Source organism: Aotus nancymaae, unplaced genomic scaffold (assembly GCF_030222135.1).
Source record: "Aotus nancymaae isolate 86718 unplaced genomic scaffold, 86718_ANA_hifiasm-v0.15.2.pri h1tg000029l, whole genome shotgun sequence".
Taxonomy (NCBI): Eukaryota; Metazoa; Chordata; class Mammalia; order Primates; family Aotidae; genus Aotus; species Aotus nancymaae.
This window is the reverse complement of record NW_026988442.1, coordinates 71505309-71524292: the sequence shown is the minus strand read 5'-3', so window position 1 is coordinate 71524292 and position 18984 is coordinate 71505309. Positions and strand designations below refer to the sequence as shown.

The window sequence follows — 18984 nt, the reverse complement described above, 5'->3', positions numbered from 1 at the left end:
TGCCTCCCTCTCCCAAAATGCTGGGATTACAGACGTGAGCCACCACACCCGGCCAAGCATTTTCATGAGTTTGTTTTAGACCATTCATGCATTTCTATAAATACCTGAGACTGGGTAATTTATAAAAAGGCTTAATTGGCTCATGGTTCTTCAGGCTTTACAAGAAGCATAGTGCTGGCATCATTTTTTAGGCCTCTAGGGAAGCCTCAAGAAGCTGATAATCATGACAGAGGAAGAATGAGGACCAGACCCATCACATGGCAAAACAGGAGCAAGAAGCAGGTACAGAGGTGCTGCACACCTTTAAATGACCACTATCATGAAGACAGCACAAGCCATAAGGGATCTGCCGCCATGACCTACTACCTCCCAACAGGCCCCAATGCCAGCATTGGAGATTATAATTCATCAAGAGATTTGGGCAGGAACAAATACCCAAACTATATCAGTGTTCTGGGTAGTTCCAGCAAAAAGTAAGAGTAAATGAGAGAATTGATAGACCAGTCCACCTCTGTCCTAGTTTCAACCTCAGCCAAATTCCTGTTAAGAAATTTAGAAAATCACTGAATAAATAGAAGCCCTATTCTATGAATAAGAACGCTGCACAACAGTCTGGTAAAGCAACATGCCTAAATTAGGAAGTAACTGGACCTGAAGTAAACCTACTGATCCTCAATCTATATATTCTTGTTGCATACTCCACTACCTTGTATTTGGAATAGATGAGGTTGTTGAAAATGACTGAAAACTCAAAAGAGGTAATACTTAAAATGTCCCAATTTTTAAAAGCACGTGGAACACATGACATTTGCAAAAAACCCCTAAACATATATGCAAATTAATGTAATATATTCAAGGGACAAAACTGAAAGACATGATTGACACTGAAATTCTAAGACATTTTAGAAACGGCAGTTAATTTCAATTTATTTTACTGGTTTAGAAACATTTCTATAGTAACTGAATTGTATTTTGCTCCCTTCCATTAACTTTTATTGTATTGTAAACAGCAGCACATCAACACCGTTGGCATAAAATAGCCTGTGAAGTCTACTGTTTGTAATGAACTGTGAATGATAGAAATTGTTTTTTCAAAAGTACTAAAATGCAACATCTTACCAAGAAAAAGACACTTTGGAATATTATAAAATAGTGAAGGTGGGGAATGGGGAAGTATTCTTACAATTTTTTTCTCTTTTTCTTTGATGGGCTATGGTGAATATCTAAATTTTCTAAAAATCCAAATGTAAGAGCTATTGAGTTTCAGAATATATGAACACAAAATATTCTATTTGTCTTTTTCAGTGTTTTTATTTTTGTCTTCAGAATAAACTTCTTAAACATATTTCATGCCATTTCGCCAATAACATGCTGAGATCTGAATTCCTTTTTCCAAAATTAATTAGACTAACACTCCATGGGTTATGATTTAGATTTTTAAATCCAAACACAAAACTGCCCCCTCACAACACAAACTGGATTCCCAGAGCAATAAACAAACAACAGAGTTATACTACAATACTTTAATATGAGGCTCTGCAGGTCTAGGGGTATAGAAACAGTTATCCTTTCAATGATGAGCTGTAATGAACATAATTGCAAGAAATTCTAGACAATTTTGCTCACAAAACATAAAAGAGTTCAGTGGTAAACTATAGCTCAGAATCATACCCAACTATTACTCTTCAGAGAAAATTAGCAGTTAGAGTATAATTTTTTCCAGTATGCTGGGTAAAATATGTGCATAACCAACTGATTTAACACAAGGTTGAATCATTTTTTAATACACAGAAGAGTATTCTGAATAAAACAATTTATTGGAACAAATAAACTTAAAAACCCAAGATCAAACATAACTTTTTCTTAGTTCACTCTTGTTATTACTATTCACACAGTATTTTCAGCCTTTTCTTTTCCAAAATACTACCGACCTGCCTAAGATCTGAAGTTCAATGGCATAAGCAACCAAAACTGAAAAGAACTGAATCTGAATTTATTCACTTTGATATAAGCAGTCAAAAAAGAATTTTCAAATATTTAATTTTCATTAAAACAAAATCTCTAAGCTAAGGTATATATGCAATGTTATTTCTAAAATTTTTCTCAGGAGATATTTTTAACTTATGTTTAATAGACAATCCATTCTGAGAAGGCTGTAATTTTTGCAATGCAAAAGATTTTATTGATTTTAAAATCAATGAAAGAGATGTGTAATTTATAATATTTAAATATTTTCTTATATGCAAGGAAGGTAGTTACTTTAACATAGAAAATTCTAACATGCAAATAATCCCACTAAATCTTGGTGCTATGGTCTTAATGTTGGTGTCTCCCCAAAATTCTTATCTTGGCCCATAATATCTTACATAATAATACCAGGCCAGGCTCAGTGACTCATGCCTGTAATCCCAGCACTTAGAGCGGCCAGGGCAGGTGGATCATTTGAGGTCAGGAGTTTAAAACCAGCCTGGCCAACATGGTGAAACCCCATCTCTACCAAAAAAAAAAAAAAAAAAAAATTAGCTGGGTGTGGTGGTGGGCACTTGTAATCCCAGCTACTTGAGAAGCTGAGGTAGAAGAATCGCTTGAACCCAGGAGGCAGAGGTTGTAGTGAGCTGAGATGGAGCCACTCCACTCTAGGCTGGGCGACAGAGGGAGACTCCATCTCAAATATATATATATATATATATATATATATATATATATTTATATATATGTGTGTGTGTATATATATGTATAAAGGTATATATATATCTATATATACCTTTATATATATATCTATATAAAGATATATATATATATGTATGTGTGTATAAAGGTGTGGACTTTTACCCATATAAATATAGGTATAAAGGTGGGGGCTTTGAGAAGTGATTATCTGAGTGAAACTAGTGACCTTATATAAATGGCCCCAGGGAACTGCCCTCCTTTTCTGCCATGTGAGGATACTTCAAGAAACTATCTGTGACGCTGACCCAGCCTTCACCAGATACCAACTCTGCTAGTGCCTTAGTCTTGGACTTCCCTGCCTCCAGAACTACGAGTAATACGTTTCTGCTGTGTCTAAATGACCTAGCTTCAGATATGTTGTTGTAGCAACCTGAACAGACTAAGAAAGGAATTGTACTGAGAAATGAGGTTGTCATTATAACAAATACTAAAGATGTGAAGTAGCTTGGGAACTGGGTAATGGGTAGAGGCTAGAAGAGTTTTGAGGTACATTGCCATAAAAGGGCATTAAGAGAAAATGTGGTGAGAGCTGAGAAGAGGAAAGCTATAGAGGAACCCTTAATGTTCTTAGAGATTACCAACATGGTTGTGATCAGAATGTTGGGAGAAATTCATACCATAAAGGCCGTACTGATGAGGTCTCAAATGGGAATGAGGAACATTTTTTTTTTTTTAACTATCCTTGTTAAAAAAAAAAAAAAAATGACACAGAAATTGGTTGAATTGTGTTTGCATCTTAGTGTTTTGTGGAAAGCAGAACTTAAAGCAATAAAATATGATACCTGCCAGAAGAAATCACTAAGTAAAGTGTTAAAGGAGATGCTTGGCTTTGTTTTACTGCTTCTAATAAAAAGCAAGAAGAGAGAAAAGAATTACAGATGGGATTTATAATCAAAATGAAAGCAGAAAAAGAAGATTTGGAAAATTATCAGCCTAGCCATCTTGTAAAGAATGAACAAGTATTTGAGAGAGAATACCAAGGGTGTGGCCAAGAGATCATTTGATAAAGAGATTAGTATAGATGGGTGGAAGTCAGGAGCTATTTATTGAGATAATGAAAGAATGACCTCAAAAGCATTTTGGAGATCTTTAACCTACCCCATCCATCCCAGGTTTGAATGTCAGAGCCTCGGGGAGCAGAACACTTTCAAGGCTCTTCTCCCCACCTTCCAGTGCAGTACTCTTTAGCCAGCCCAGCTGTGGTGCAAGAATGCCAAGATGCAACTCAGGCTGCCTCTCTGGAAGTCAAATAATAAGTCTTGGCGATGTTCACATACTGCAATTTCCACCAGGGTGCAGAGTGCACATGCAGCAAGGGCCTGGTTGCCTTGATCTAAATTTCAAAAAATGCCACAAAGAGCCTTGGGGTTGAGATAGAGAACTGCCATAGGGGTGGGGCCACAGTAGAGAGCTTCTATTATTAGGGTAATGCATAATGGAGCCATTTGGTTGGGCCACTGCAGTGTCCCTTATAGGGCAATGCCAAGCAGAGCTGTGTAGGTGGATTCACCCAGATACCCCAGACTGCTAGAGCTACCAGCTTGCAACTTCAGCCTGGGAGATCGACAGGCATAAGATTCCAACCCATGAGAGGTGGAGAATGGGTTACACCCAGCAAAATTATGGAGGCAGGACCCATTGAACTTTTAGGGCCCAAATCCACACCAGTGTTTCCAGAAGGCAGAATTTAGAGGATTTTATTCAAGAATATTAAGGCTTTCTCTACAGCTTTCCTCTTCTTCTGAGCTCTCACCAGATTTGCTCTTAAGTCTCCTTTGGGTTCAAAGCCAGAGCTTTGGGGACACAACCCCCAAACCAGTGTGTTCTGAGTGCAGGATTTAGAGGTTAAAAAAAAAAGATATCCTGGAATCTTAAGATTTAATGTTTTCCTTGTTGATTTTGGTGGTTGGTCAGGTTCTATCACCTCTTTCTTCTTTCTCCCTTTTGGAATGGAAGTATTTATCCTATGCCTAGTGCACCACTGTATTTTGGAAGCAGATAACATGTTTAGTTTTACAGGTTCACAGCAGGAGAACAATAAATCATATCTTAAGTTTTACTCATTTTTGATTTAGATAAGATATAGATAAGACTCCAGACTTGAATTGGTGCTAGAACAAATTAAGAATTTGGGGGCTATTAAAACAAAAAAAAATGTACTTTGCACATGAGAAGGATGTGAATTCTGGGGGCCCAGGGACATAATGCTATGATTCGAATGTTGGCATCCCTCCAAAATTCATATATTGGAACCCAATATCCAGTGTGATAGTACTAGGAGGTGGGGCTTTGGGAAATGATTAAGCCATAAGGACTCTATCCTGGTCAATTGGAATGGTGTTCTTGTAAAAGAAACTCAAAGGAGCTCCCTGGCCCCTTCTTCCATGTGAGGATACAGCAACAAGGATCATCTATAGGGCAGAGAGTGAGTCCCTACTAGACACTGAGTCTACTGACACCTTGATCGATCATGGACTTCCCAGCTTCCAGAGCTGTAAGCAATAAATTTATGTTGTTATAAATTATCCAGCCAATAGTTATAGCATTCCAGACAAACTAAGACTGTGCATTTTTAAGCAATGCCATTGCTCTTTTTATTTTGAAAAAGATATAAAACAATTTTGGATTTACTGAGATACATACTTTCTTTTATAGTAATTATATTCTAGTGCTTTGTTTTTTGTGCGTGTTTTCCTCATATATTATGAAATTTATCTGTCCAATATTTAAATCAATCTGAAAAAGTTTAGGTATGGACACAGCTTGATTTGTGTAAGTGTACACTTATGCTATAACTATTAATATTAGAGGCTCTAACAAGCAGGCTTCAATCTTCAATTTCTGTTCAAAAACAAAGGTGCTATGATGTGAAAAGTGGAAAGAAAGCAGGCCCTGATATTAGGTAGATCTGGGTTCAAATTTTGATTCTCCTGATTGTTAGCTCTGTGACTTTGGACAGATTAATCTCTTTGAACATATTTTTTGCTGGTAATTGGCTTTAATAGCACTTATTACATATATAGGTTGGTAGAATAAATTACAAGAGCACATATTGCATTAAGCACAGTCCCTTGAAATCAGTAGGCTTCTAATAAAAAATTGATTCATAAGAGGATGACCCCAGTTCTTGGAATCCCATTAGCAGGCTAAGAAAATGTCTGTTGAATGTCAAAATAAATAGTATGTGTAAAACATATAGTACAAGGTAATCCTCAAGAGTCTAGGTTTCTCCTCCATCATTAATGTGATTAGTTCACAAGTGTTCAACTTTAAAACATGTTAATAACCTTTATGATAAGACTCTGGATGGGGATTGTTTTGGCAATTTGATATTTTCATCAAAGTTGAATGAGAAAGCAATTGATTATTATAGATTTTCAAATTCCCTCTCTTAATCTTAAATTAAGGAAGACACATTTGAGATTAAAACATGGAGAAGTGGCAAAGATTCTGAAAGTGTTAATTGATCCATATAGCTGGAAGCTTGAAATTTTAGTTCTGGACTTCCCTTTCATGTCACGGTTTTCAACACCCTTGTTTCTACAAATGAGGCAACTGAAGCCCAGGGAATTTAACTACACTGTTCAGGGTGAATAAGCTAGTTAGCAGTAGATCCCATCCCAACCAGACCCAGATCCTTGAGGCTACAATAATTCTTTTAAGATCTTAAAGGTTTACATTTTCCAGTTTGAGATCCTTTCACTTAAAGATCAGTACTCTAGCAAAGGTGTATTACTTCTTACCTAAAATCAAAATCTAAAGTTATCCTAGAAGGATTATAGTTTGGGAATTTTTTTTTTTTTTTTTTTGAGATGGGAGTTTCGCTCTTGTTACCCAGGCTGGAGTGCAATGGCGCGATCTCGGCTCACCGCAACCTCCACCTCTTGGGTTCAGGCAATTCTCCTGCCTCAGCCTCCTGAGTAGCTGGGATTACAGGCACGTACCACCATGCCCAGCTAATTTTTTGTATTTTTAGTAGAGACGAGGTTTCACCATGTTGACCAGGATGGTCTCGATCTGTTGACCTCGTGATCCACCCGCCTTGGCCTCCCAAAGTGCTGGGATTACAGGCGTGAGCAGTTTGGGAATGTTAAGGAATCAATCCCAAATATATGGACCTACAAGAATAATATTTTTATTTATATACTAGGATCAGTCTAACAATGTATTTAAAAACTGAATATTTCTACCCGGAGAACATCCTCAAATTGCCAAGTTTCTCACTGGACCTATTCTCTGTCTCAAAAGAGAGTAGGAGGAAAGAGTGTCACTTGCAATCCTTATTCTAGTTAAATTATCAGGTATTCTAAAATGTCTTTTAGGAAAAGACATAATATAGAATGTTTAATCACATTTAGAATAGCACTTTTGATGTTAAAATTAATGCATGCCTCACCAAAGTAGAGCATCATAACAGAGATTCTGAATGTCTAAGTTAGGCTTAGTTTGGCACCATTAATTCTTTTAAAAAATGTACAAACATATACAACACTAATAAGTCACCAAATATTGGAATTCTTTTCCCCTAGCTAATTTAATAACAATATAAATCATTTACTTAATATTTATAATGCCACTACCAGTATTTTTGCTATTTTTTAAGCTTACAAATATCTCCAATTTTATCTGCTACATAACTATTGAATCTAACACTGTGTCTCCATTCCCACAGCTATAATAACTTCAAACATTTTCTCCTAAAATATTTTAACAGTCTCTAAATTGGTTGCCCTTCCAGGGTCTTTCATTTTACATGCTGTTGTCAAATCTAATAACAGCATTCCATCAACTAAACACCATCAATAGCTCCCTGTGACCTAAGGATAAATTCCAAATTACTTAGCATGCAAGGCTTGTGACAATCTGGCCCCAATTTGCCCTTGTTCATCTAGTGTCATTATCTCCTTCTTATATGACTTCCAGTCATAGCCAAATTGAGTAAACCCCATGCTGTTTCAAGACTGTATTACATCTTTGCACATGCTGTTCCCTCTGTGTGAAGAATCCTTCTTACATTTTCCCTATATGGGGAGCTTTTACTAAATCTTTCAAACTGCTCAAAGAACTTCCCACTTTAGCAGTCTTCATTACTCCTGCCTGCATTTTTGGAATATTTTGCACATACTTCTTACCCCAATCTATGTTTTTACCTGACTATTTATTTTGCCCATTGAATTATTCTCTGAAGGCAGAGACTTATTCATCTTTACACCACCAGGGCCTAGCATAGTGCATGGCACAGAAAGGTCAGTAAATATTAAATGAATGAATGAATGAATGAATGGGTATTGTTAAAAGAAAGAAATCAGAGCAATTAATAAAAGAAACTAGTGAAGATGTAACTTAAAATACACTGACTTAGTAGCATGTCTTTTACTGTATTGTAATATTATTAACATTATATCATATATTATGTTATTATAGCAAAAAACAGTAGACTGATATGGAAAGATAAAGACTAGGGAGAGGTTCATGTGACTAGGAATGCATCCAAATTTTCCTAAGCTGGTAAATTGACTGATATATTTTGGGATTTTTTTGTTCAAGTTTTCAATGTGGTCTGTGGATTTGGAAGGAGGGTGAATTTGGGTAGATCAGGGAGAGGGAGCAAAGGAAGAGAAATAGAAGTTCTCAAGCAAATTGTAGGGCACATGTATCTTAGAGATGACAATCTGAACTTTTGTTTAAGTCACAGAATTTTTAGAAACATCATATATTCTTGGACTAGACAAATACTAATAAAATAATGCTTCATTTATGAAGTTACTCCGTGGTACAAACTGGAATATCTTTGTGGGGGAAAAAATACCAACTTTTAAACCACAAAGTCCAAGGACTACCTTTTCTAAAATTTGGTTTATGGAAAAGGGCTGTTGTTCTGAAATACCTCATACATTTTTTATATTATCAAATTACTTTGTCATGACTGGCATGTCTCATCTTTCTAGTTAGGTTTTAGTGTTAAGAAATAAAATAAATGAGAAAAATAACATTGGTCTGGTTTTTAAAAAAGTGGCTAGTGATGAAGTAACACAAAAGTTATTGATGTAAACGTCTCATTTTCCACCTACAAATAAACAACTAGGAAACCATAGCATTATTTGTCTTTATGGGGCAAATGCAAATAGAATAATTCAATTCCTCTTTACAAACATGGCAAATTAATGGCTCTTTCTTTCACTGGTGGTAGAGTTGGCATAATTCAGGCCTGCTCCAATTAGTACCTCATTAGTAACTACCAGGTAATTATTGGCCTGGGCTCAGATATTGGCAGATGCCTGATAAGGCACTTAATGAATTTTTCATTAGGCTGTCTGAGAAACTCTTCAGGAGAAAATATTCTGAAGGCTGCAACTCTACTTTTCTTCCCATTTGAGTCTTGATGCATTTTCAAAATCAAGTTTAAAATTTTTAATAACATCATAAGAGACTATCTTTCAGACAAATATTTTACTACTTAATAAATTTAATACCATTTCTACCTATTATACATGTCCCTCTGTCCAAAGTCACCACCAGTGCTATAACTGACATTTTAACACGCACTTAATTTTGTATTAAGATTATCAAACATTAGTCACTACATAAATGACATAAGTTTTCAATAATAAGTAGGAGATGAAGTCAATAGTTTCTAATCGATCCAATATTTTAAAAATAATTTTAATTATTCAAACTTCAAAGATACAAATGAAAGGTAAATATTTAATGCTGCAGTGTTTTCAAATAGTCACATACCTAATCAAAATATATATAAATTTTGTTTTACAATGACATTGTAGAGCAAAGTAATACATATACAATCACCTAGCACTTCATATGGAGGCTAAAAATGAACAGGTTTATGTTTACATAGGAAAAATATTAATTGTCACAATAAAACTTTCAGCAATGCAACCCAAGAATGAGGCAGGACATTTCATTATTGATTATTTGGGGGAAGATATAACTTCTTAATGGTAAGTGTGGTTTTGATCTGTCAACATTCCTTTTGCTGTAATTAAAATCCTAAAGTGTTCTTCAAATAATTTTCACTTAAATTGCAACCTGATGAGTTTTCTAATTTCCATAATTAGAACATCAACACCTAAGTAAGTGACTCATCCAACTACACTCTTTGTACTGCAATGTTCTTACCATTATGAAAGCGCCTCTAAAAACTTCCTATCAACTTTACTAGTTAGAAGGATGTAAAGATGTATTTGTTTAAACATCAACTGACAGGGACATAGGTAAAATTATTAAGTGGTGGAACTTTGGTGCCTTTTACTTTCTTTCTCTTTTCCTTTTAAACTCATTGCTTCATGCCACATTGGAACACATTTTTACACAGGTAATTTGTGAAGGTTTCATTTCAGAAATTAAACTTACCTTTATGTTTAACACAGTCTTATTGACAAATTTGGGGAAAAAAAAGTATAGCAATGGGGCATAAGTTTGGAAATGATATTTAGCCATCAGAAGTTGGCTACCTCTTACTTGTTGATTAACAATAATCCACTCTTCCTTACCATTTCTGGTCCTTCCCTCCTCCAGGGTTTTTTTTCTTAAGCTTAATGCCAGAGAAGGAAGCAATCTGATAAGCTAAACCATATTAACATGTAGACTTTATTTGGGACCTCTCTTTGAAAACTTTAAATGATGTTTGGAAATGAAAACCCCTGATAGCAAAGGTGACATTAGGTTAGTGAAAATCATTAAACATTTACTTCTTATTCAGAAAAAAATCTAATTCTTAAAAAGCTACCTGTTACCTACAACACATTGATGGTTAATTTGAGTCATTTGCAGCTTCTGCTTTATCCATGTCATGTTTATCTATACTTGACATCTCCTCTGTTATATCCTTGTCTGTTAGTATTTTGTATGTTAACTTTTGTTGCTGCTGTGATTAGGTAGTAATAACTTTAATCATGTATATAGCTTAACTGGTAGCTTATAGAACTATACTTTTACTCAGTGTTTTAAGAAAATTGAAATTCTAGCAGATTGCAATAATAGCTTCATATTTACAAGCAAATAATCTTCTGGTTCAATTCAACTGGGATACATGTGACTATTAATGTATAAAACTACTGCCCACTTACTAGAAAATCTATTTAGAAAAATACAATTAAAGAAAACATTGATAGTGTAAAAATATTTTGTGCATAACATATAATTTTTTAATAAATACATCTAGTTCTAATTTACCAATATTTTCATAAAGGAGTATAATAATGTAACCTTAAATTAAATGTGTTTGATGAGAGAAAGCATATAATATAAATATATATTTTTAAATGAATATTTTATGACCTGGTAAAATACTAAAATATTTATGCTACTAGACCAACCTTTGTGTCTATGAGAGCCATCCATGTTGCTAAATTCAATATGATTTTCATCGGCCCAGTAGAGTCTATGGTTAACATAATCTATTGTTAGTGCCATAGGTCTAGAAATCTTGGTTTCTATGACAACACTCTGATTGGTTCCATCCATTCCAACACGGCCAATATGAGGGTACTCACAACAGTCAATCCAATACAAATACCTAGGAAAAAAAAAATCAATAATCATTTTGTTTACAGATTCTCTGGAAGCAAAACATCACACAATATATTGCTTTTTTGCTCAACTGTTCCCACATTAATTCTTGCCACTTCTCTGAATTGCAGCTTTAAGAAGCATTCTTTGATGCAAAATTTTTCATGATGTTTTATTAAACAACTAGTATGATTTGAAATATTCATGTAACTTTAAACATATGCTTATTTTAGTACACAAACTCATGTATATAACAATAATATAATATAATAATGTCATAAGTGTTAATTATAGACATTCAAAACTAATATATGGACACTATCAAAAGGTACCTATCAATGTTGAAGGAATACAGTTATCACTATATATGTTTTTTCTCTCGGTGTGTTGTCTATGAAAAATTCAAAAGAAATTATAGAAGTGCACATTCTATTTCCTTGATATACATTGTTAAATTTGGTAACTACTAATTATGACTGTTTAAGTTTAAACTAATTAAAATAAAATTAAATGAACTGGATTGCTCCTCTGTCACACAAGTCACATTTCAAGCACTCAATAACTATGTGTATGTCTAGTGGCCATGATCTCTAACAGCATAAATAGAGAGTACTTTCATTATCACAGAAAGTTCTACTGAACAGCAGTGAATTACATCACATTATTAGAAGTTCTAGATAGGACATTTCAGGCAGTGGGAAAAAAAGCAGTAAATGAAGTAAGTAATGTTGACACTATATAATTAGGTTGAGTTCAATACAAATATTACATTCTATAAAATACAAATAATGTATAAGCAGCAGATTACTTAGCCATTTTTCTCTGTTTAATTGGGCCACTTGTTTGTTTGTTTTTCTCTCAAAGTAAGAAAAATTACTTTATGTTTTAGATGTTTCCTTGTCTGTATAATTAAAGTTTTGAGTTAGAGACTCTTTAATGTTATTTTCACATTCTAACTCTGAAATTGAAATCTATTAACACAAACAGATTTTTCTATATTTCATTCTTTCTTTTTGCCAGGTATAATACTTAGGAATTAGTTCTTCAGATTTAGCTGATTTGCATTAAAATAATTTAGTTTGAAAATATTTTATATGGTTTAAAACTGGTACATTCAATTTAAATCTAAAATATTTTTAAAAGAATTTTTTTCATAAATTCTGACAGACATAATTATGTTCAGCTATTTTAACCATATACTAAAGAGGAAAGCATTTTCAGGAAAACCCACTTACCAAATACAAAGCCAGCCTAAATAATAATTGTAAAGAACACACACATTTTTTTTGTGTTTTGACAATCATTTTCTTGATACGCATAAAAGTATAGCTTATAAAAATAATACAAAAGTTCTTTGATAGACAAACTATCATTGAAGTTCTAATGAAGTATAGTGTTTAAAAAAGAAGAAATATATTTCTGATGAAACCTAAACAAAAGGTGGAATGTTATGAACAGACTTTCAAAGAGCTCTGAATGTCAAAATGTAAAATAAACTTCGGTCTGGAAGTACCAAGTCAAGTTCACACAGGGCAATACTTGAATTCCTACCCAGTGATTTTTATATACATATTAACTATAAACATACTTTGAAAATCTCAAGTTATCAAGTAGTAATAGATCCTAAGTCCCTCAAAAAATGATGCTATGCTTTTTAAAATCTTGAATTATTTTCGGTATATTTTTCTTTTGAAAAGTGAACACAAGTCAGTGAAATACATCTTCTAGGAAAACATACAATTCATTCATTTATAATAAATTTATGGAGAAGTACCTTGTTGTCTATACTAGGGATAATGACAGAGGAGATACAAAGGAAGAAACTAAATCAGAAAGAATTAAAAATAAAAAAGTAGTTTACCTTGTTGAAATAAATCAGAACAGTTCTCTTTGCCCTCCTGACCTTAAATCTCAGGAACACTAATATATTAATTTTATGTTTCTCTGAAATGTAATATATTTATTCAAGCTTCCCTCACATGTTAGATGTGATTAAATTTATTTGTGCTTCTATGTAGCATGTTATATTTTTAAGAATTGCATATAAGAAAATAATATTTTAAAAGTAATATTTCAGTGACTTCTATAACATAAAAAATAACAGATCTAAATTGGTGTAATTAGAGAGCATCTTCACAGTTCTAGTTAGCTACTCTACATGTAATTGTACTTGCAATTTCAATACCCTAAAGGTGAAAAAAGGTTTTCTCCATTAAATTTGATCAATAAATGTGATGATTCTATCAATAAAAGCATTGCAAAGTATTGGATGTGAATAATAATGTTTCTTAAATTATTAAGTAAACTACAAATTTCAAATGGTCTAACTATAAATGCAATTTTAAATTTTCCTTTGTATTTTGAAATTTTTCATCTGGTAATCTTACCATCATCGTAAACCAAGACATCAGGAAGAAAAAAAGCGTATTATTTCATCAAGTCCAGCATTTGTTACATTATTCTCAGTAAGTCTGGTACGAGTTCCAGAACTGAAATTCTCTCCCTCAAATGAAAGCCCTCTCTTACTGGGCCCAAATATACTTCTCTAAATTATTCCCCACTATTGAATTGTGTGAAATTTAGCTCTAATCAGAGTTTTTCATTATAGTCTCACATTTTCACTTTTAAAATTATTTTACTATGGAAGTATGAAAAAGTGAATAATAATTTTACCTAGTTGGAGGAAGGCATGCAAAACTGTTGTGCTTACAAATACTTCTATGGAAAAAAACAACTTATTTTCATAACCACCTTATAAATTTCTTAAGAAAAATGAAGTTTTATTTCTTTCAGATTTTAGGATAAAGTATAATTTGATTGAGGATTTTAATTCTGTTATTGAAGATATTGAAGATCATATAGCTTTAAAGTTTTCACTGATAAACAAAGTGATAACTGAGAATATAAAAGGTTATGTTCTTTGTTTATTATGATGAGGAAACTTGGAACAAGGACTCAGGTTTCTAAATTTGTAGACCTGCTTCTCTTCTAACCAAGCACTATATAGTATTTTAAGCAAAGAAACCCTAAAAGCATATTACATGGGCTCAGATCCCAGGTCTTCTCATTACTAGTTATGTGAACCTAGGAGCTTTCATTAGCCTCCCTGAGCCTGGATTGCCTCCTGTTGAAAAGAAGCAATTACAGTGTCTTCTCACAGGGTCACTGTGAGTTTTAAATGAGAGAATATGTGAAACAAACTTAGAACATTGATAAATATGTAGCAAGTGTACAACAATATTAGCTATTATTATTTTATCTGACTTAAATATGAAATATGCATATTAATATATTTTCAGTTTGGTAAAATTCTCCTACTAGACTATCTATTGCATCTGGATTGTATGTATATTTGGACATGATTTGCCTTGATTTTATATAAGTTATTATGTGATTTGTCTATTTAAGTACTCATCAACCAGAAGAATATTATGAAAATACTCTACTGTACTGAAGGGAAGTGTTGTTCAACTGTACTCAGGTAAGCATGAGCCTTCATAAATACAGGATTTATTTTGTCTCTCAGTAAGAGGTAGCCAACTTCTGATGGCTAAATATCATTTCCTTTCCAAACTTATGCCCCATTGCTATACTTTTTTTTTTCAAATTTGTCAATAAGACTGTGCTAAACATAAAAGTAAGTTTAATTTCTGAAATGAAACCTTTAAAAATTACCTATGTAAAAATTTATTATAAATAATTAAAGCTGAAAATGATAACTGCAGTGAAAATGTCAAGAGTTCTAAATGCACCCAGATAATATGCAATGTTTACCCTGATCACATATGTAAAATGTCAGCCCCAAATAGTACCTATTCTGTAAGATATAATGAAGTATAAACACAGAAAACAATGTCTGCTTGTAACCATATCAATACGTGTCTGTGATTCAGAGAATGTCTTTTATAGTTGAATATTATACATTATATTTCTATAAAGTTGATTAAACAGAAGTCTTTCTCAGCTTTCACTATTTTTTCCTGAATTCAAGTATTAAATTTGAAGAAATTTCTTCCTTCCACCTGCAATTATTTCTGACTTTGGATTACAAAATTAATCATTTATATTATTTCCCTGTGTGTTTTACCTGAATATGAGAATACTGAAATGAGCTGTTTGGATAGACTTAAAAAACTGGTTAAAAATCTTTTTCTTATGTGAATGTATAGTTTAATGAAATATTTCTATGTTCCTCCACAGAAATCAGAAAATGAATTTTCATCTTGGTCTGCCTTTCATTCCATCACAACAAAAGTTCCCTTATGACTCTTCTCTTTGAAACATGCAGGTTATTATCATACCAATGTATTGGTTTGTGCATAGGTGCAGGCACAAGGTCTCTGTAGCTATAACCTCATTCTCTGTGTACATCTAGTTACTCATTTATTATTTTTCTTCAACAGTGAATTTAACAGTCTCTGTGTTAGGCACAAAAATTAATCAAGACATGACCTTGGTACTAAAGGAAGTTACTTTCTAGATGGAGAGAAAGAGATTTCAACTAAAAACAGGACAGTGGGGGGTGGGGAGTTGGTGAGAGATAGCATGGGGAGAAATGCCACATATAGGTGAAGGGGAGGAAGGCAGCAAATCACACTGCCACATATGCACCTATGCAACAATCTTGCATGTTTTTCACATGTACCCCAAAACCTAAAATGCAATTAAAAAAAAAAAAAGAAAAAAAAGATGTTCTTCAGTAGGTGAATGGATAAATAAATATATCCAGACAGTGGAATATCATTCAGTACTAAAAAGAAATGGGCTATCAAGCCATAAAAAAGACATGGAGAAATATTAAATGCATATTATGGAGTGAAAAAGTCAATCTGAAAAGGCTATAAATGTAGGATTCCAAATATACAACATTATAGAAGACATAAAACTATGGAGACAGTAAAAAGATCAGTGGTTGCCAGGGGTTAGGGGAATAGAATGAATGCATAGATGTATCACAGAGGATTTTCAGGTCAGTGAAAATACTCCATATGATACCATGATGGCGGATACATGTCCTTATACATATCATTATATATTTGTCTAAACTCACAGAATGTACAGCACCTAGACTGAGCCCTAATGTGAAGTATGAACTCTGGGTGATGTCAATGCAGGTTTCATAAATTATAACAAATGTACCACTCTAGTGGAGGATGTGGATAATGAGGGAGGATATCTACGTATAGGGACATTGGGATACCTTGTACCTTCCTCTCAATTTTGCTGTGAATTTTAAAATGCACTAAAAAATAAAGTCTTTCATTTATGTAGCCACCAAAAAAAAAAGTTTTAGAGAGGAAATAATATTTCTGCTGGTCTTGGAAAAATTGGTAGTTATTCCAACTATAGAAAAAGCTGAAGGGCATTCTAAAATATCAGGAAACAGAAGAGTAAAATGTGTCTTTCTAAATTTATTTGCATTATTGTTATCCATATTGACAATAATGGATACAAATACTGAGTATCTTTCATATATTTTCATTAATATGTATTTCAATTCAAAATAAGACCTACTATTTCCTTGTGGATTTCCTAACAGCCTTTTTTTTGTTTTTTCTTTTTAGTAGAGACAGGGTTACACCCTGTTGGTTAGGCTGGTCCTGAACTCCCAACCTCAGGTTATTCGCCCTCCTTGGCCTCCCAAAGTGCTGGGATTACAGGCGGGGACCACTGTGCCTGGCCTCTAATGGACTATTGTCAGACTGTTAGTAAAGGAAAATAAATGAAAATATGCTTTCTAAAATAGGCATCCTTGTAACAACTTAGGCATCTTTTTTCACTTCTAAAAAACTTTTATCGTATACTAAATGTATTTTATTTTGAGACAGAGTCTTACTCTGTCACCTAGGCTGGAGTGTAGTGGCACAATCTGGGCTCACTGCAACCTCCACCTCCTGGATTCAAGTGATTCAAGTGATGCCCCAGCCTCCCAGGTAGCTAGGATTACAGGTCTGCATCACCACAGCTGGCTAATTTTTGTATTACTACTAGAGATAGGGTTTCGCTTTGTTGGCCAGGCTGGTCTCCAACTCCTGACCTCATGTGATCTGCCTGCCTTGGCCTCCCTAAGTGCTGGGATTACAGGCGTAAGCCACTGCACCCAGACCTGACCTATCCTAATTTTTAATCTTTTAAAAAGGATAATTGTTAAAATGAAACAAACTATAGGATTTGGGGTTCTTTTTCCCCTTTATCTCTTTTTCAGATTTTTCAGATGGCTTTTGCAAAACATGTTTATTATCCGTGATTATTTTGTTACCGAAAACTTTGACATGATGTAATAGGAAAAATCTGGGATCAAAGCCTGAAAACTGAATTAAATTCCCAGTGTAATATTTTATCACCTAAATGATTCTGAGAAAGTCACTTAGATAGTTCGAGGTTAAATGTGCCTATGTAAAATATAAGGAAAATAATACAAATAATTCTATGTTTCTCAGAGACTCTGGATAAACAGTACATGCATCCGAAGTGATAAACTGAGAAAGTTTCCTAACTCATAAAATGCTATAGAAGTGGTAGCCATATTCATTATCATTATTATTATTATTTGGGAACTCCCAATCCCAATAGATCTACAAATTAATCTTTCCCTTTCTTGTATTTTCTCTTTTCCCATGTTCCCATATTCTGGGGACCACTCTTCATTTACCTGTTTGCCCAAGACAGAAGCCTTGTAATGTTTGTTATTTGTTTTCATTGTGTGTTCTGTCCTCACTTATTCCTAGATGTTCTTCACTCTATAAAGTGAACTGGTACATATGCTTAATCTGTTCTAAATTTCTTGTAATTTGTTGGATGTGCCACCTCTTTTGTGTGTCTGTTCTTTCCTTAGAGAGACTGTTCTTTTCGTTGAAAATATCTCTTGCCCTGTAGAGCACCACATCACTCAGCTGCTTCTTACTCTTCCATTCTTGTTCAGGAAGCCTTCTTTGATCCCAGTTGAGATAGAAACATCTCGCATTTTCTCTACCTTAAAAGTTATTGTATGTTATTGTGATTATTTAATCAGCTACCTACATACTAAACTGAAACATACTTGAAGACAAGGGACCGTGCCTTTTATTTTTATTCTCACTCCTACCAACAGTGCCAGATGTACACTAAATGCTCAAGAAATATGAGTTGAATGAATAAATGAGTAGATGTAATGTTTTCTGTTAATTAGGCATATCATACATTCATTTTAGTGTCTACCATAGTGGTCTTTGTTATGATTAACTAAAGTGACACCTTAATTATACAAAAAGATAAAATGTACAGCAGAGTTTTAACATATTTACATTCTCTATTCTGTTTTAAAATGCTTATATATGTCCTACATAAGGATAATTTTTATCAATATTGAATGTAAATTATTTCAATTACCTTAAATTTATAATAAATTTACTCATTCCCATACTATACAAAATAACAAGAGGCTTAAGATAAAATTATAAGAAAAATTAAGATTTCAATTGAATTTAAATAGGACAGCTAGGAAGATTTTCTGTCTACTTGTAGCTTCTTTACATTCCTACTAAATGCCGTATCTAAAGTGATATTGTAATAATTGACATACTGTTATTAAAATACAGAAAGGGCCCCCAAGACACCCTCTAATAGTATAGTTGCTTTAATACATAGGACAGCCTAATGATCTTCATTCTCCCTTAAACAAATCCTTGCCTTTTCCTCACTAAATATCAGAACAGAAATCATACTTCTCAAGGAAACAGGAGTCAG

General features: G+C 33.5%; 1 protein-coding gene across 1 annotated transcript in view; it reads right to left on the bottom strand.

Moving 5' to 3' along the window:
- The window catches only part of LRP1B (LDL receptor related protein 1B), a 1560879-nt gene that overhangs the window by 210162 nt on the left and 1331733 nt on the right, over window positions 1-18984 (bottom strand). The window contains exon 61 of the mRNA XM_064382912.1: window positions 11067-11266. Coding sequence (XP_064238982.1) covers window positions 11067-11266 — 200 coding nt within the window. The remainder of the gene's footprint in view (window positions 1-11066; window positions 11267-18984) is intronic.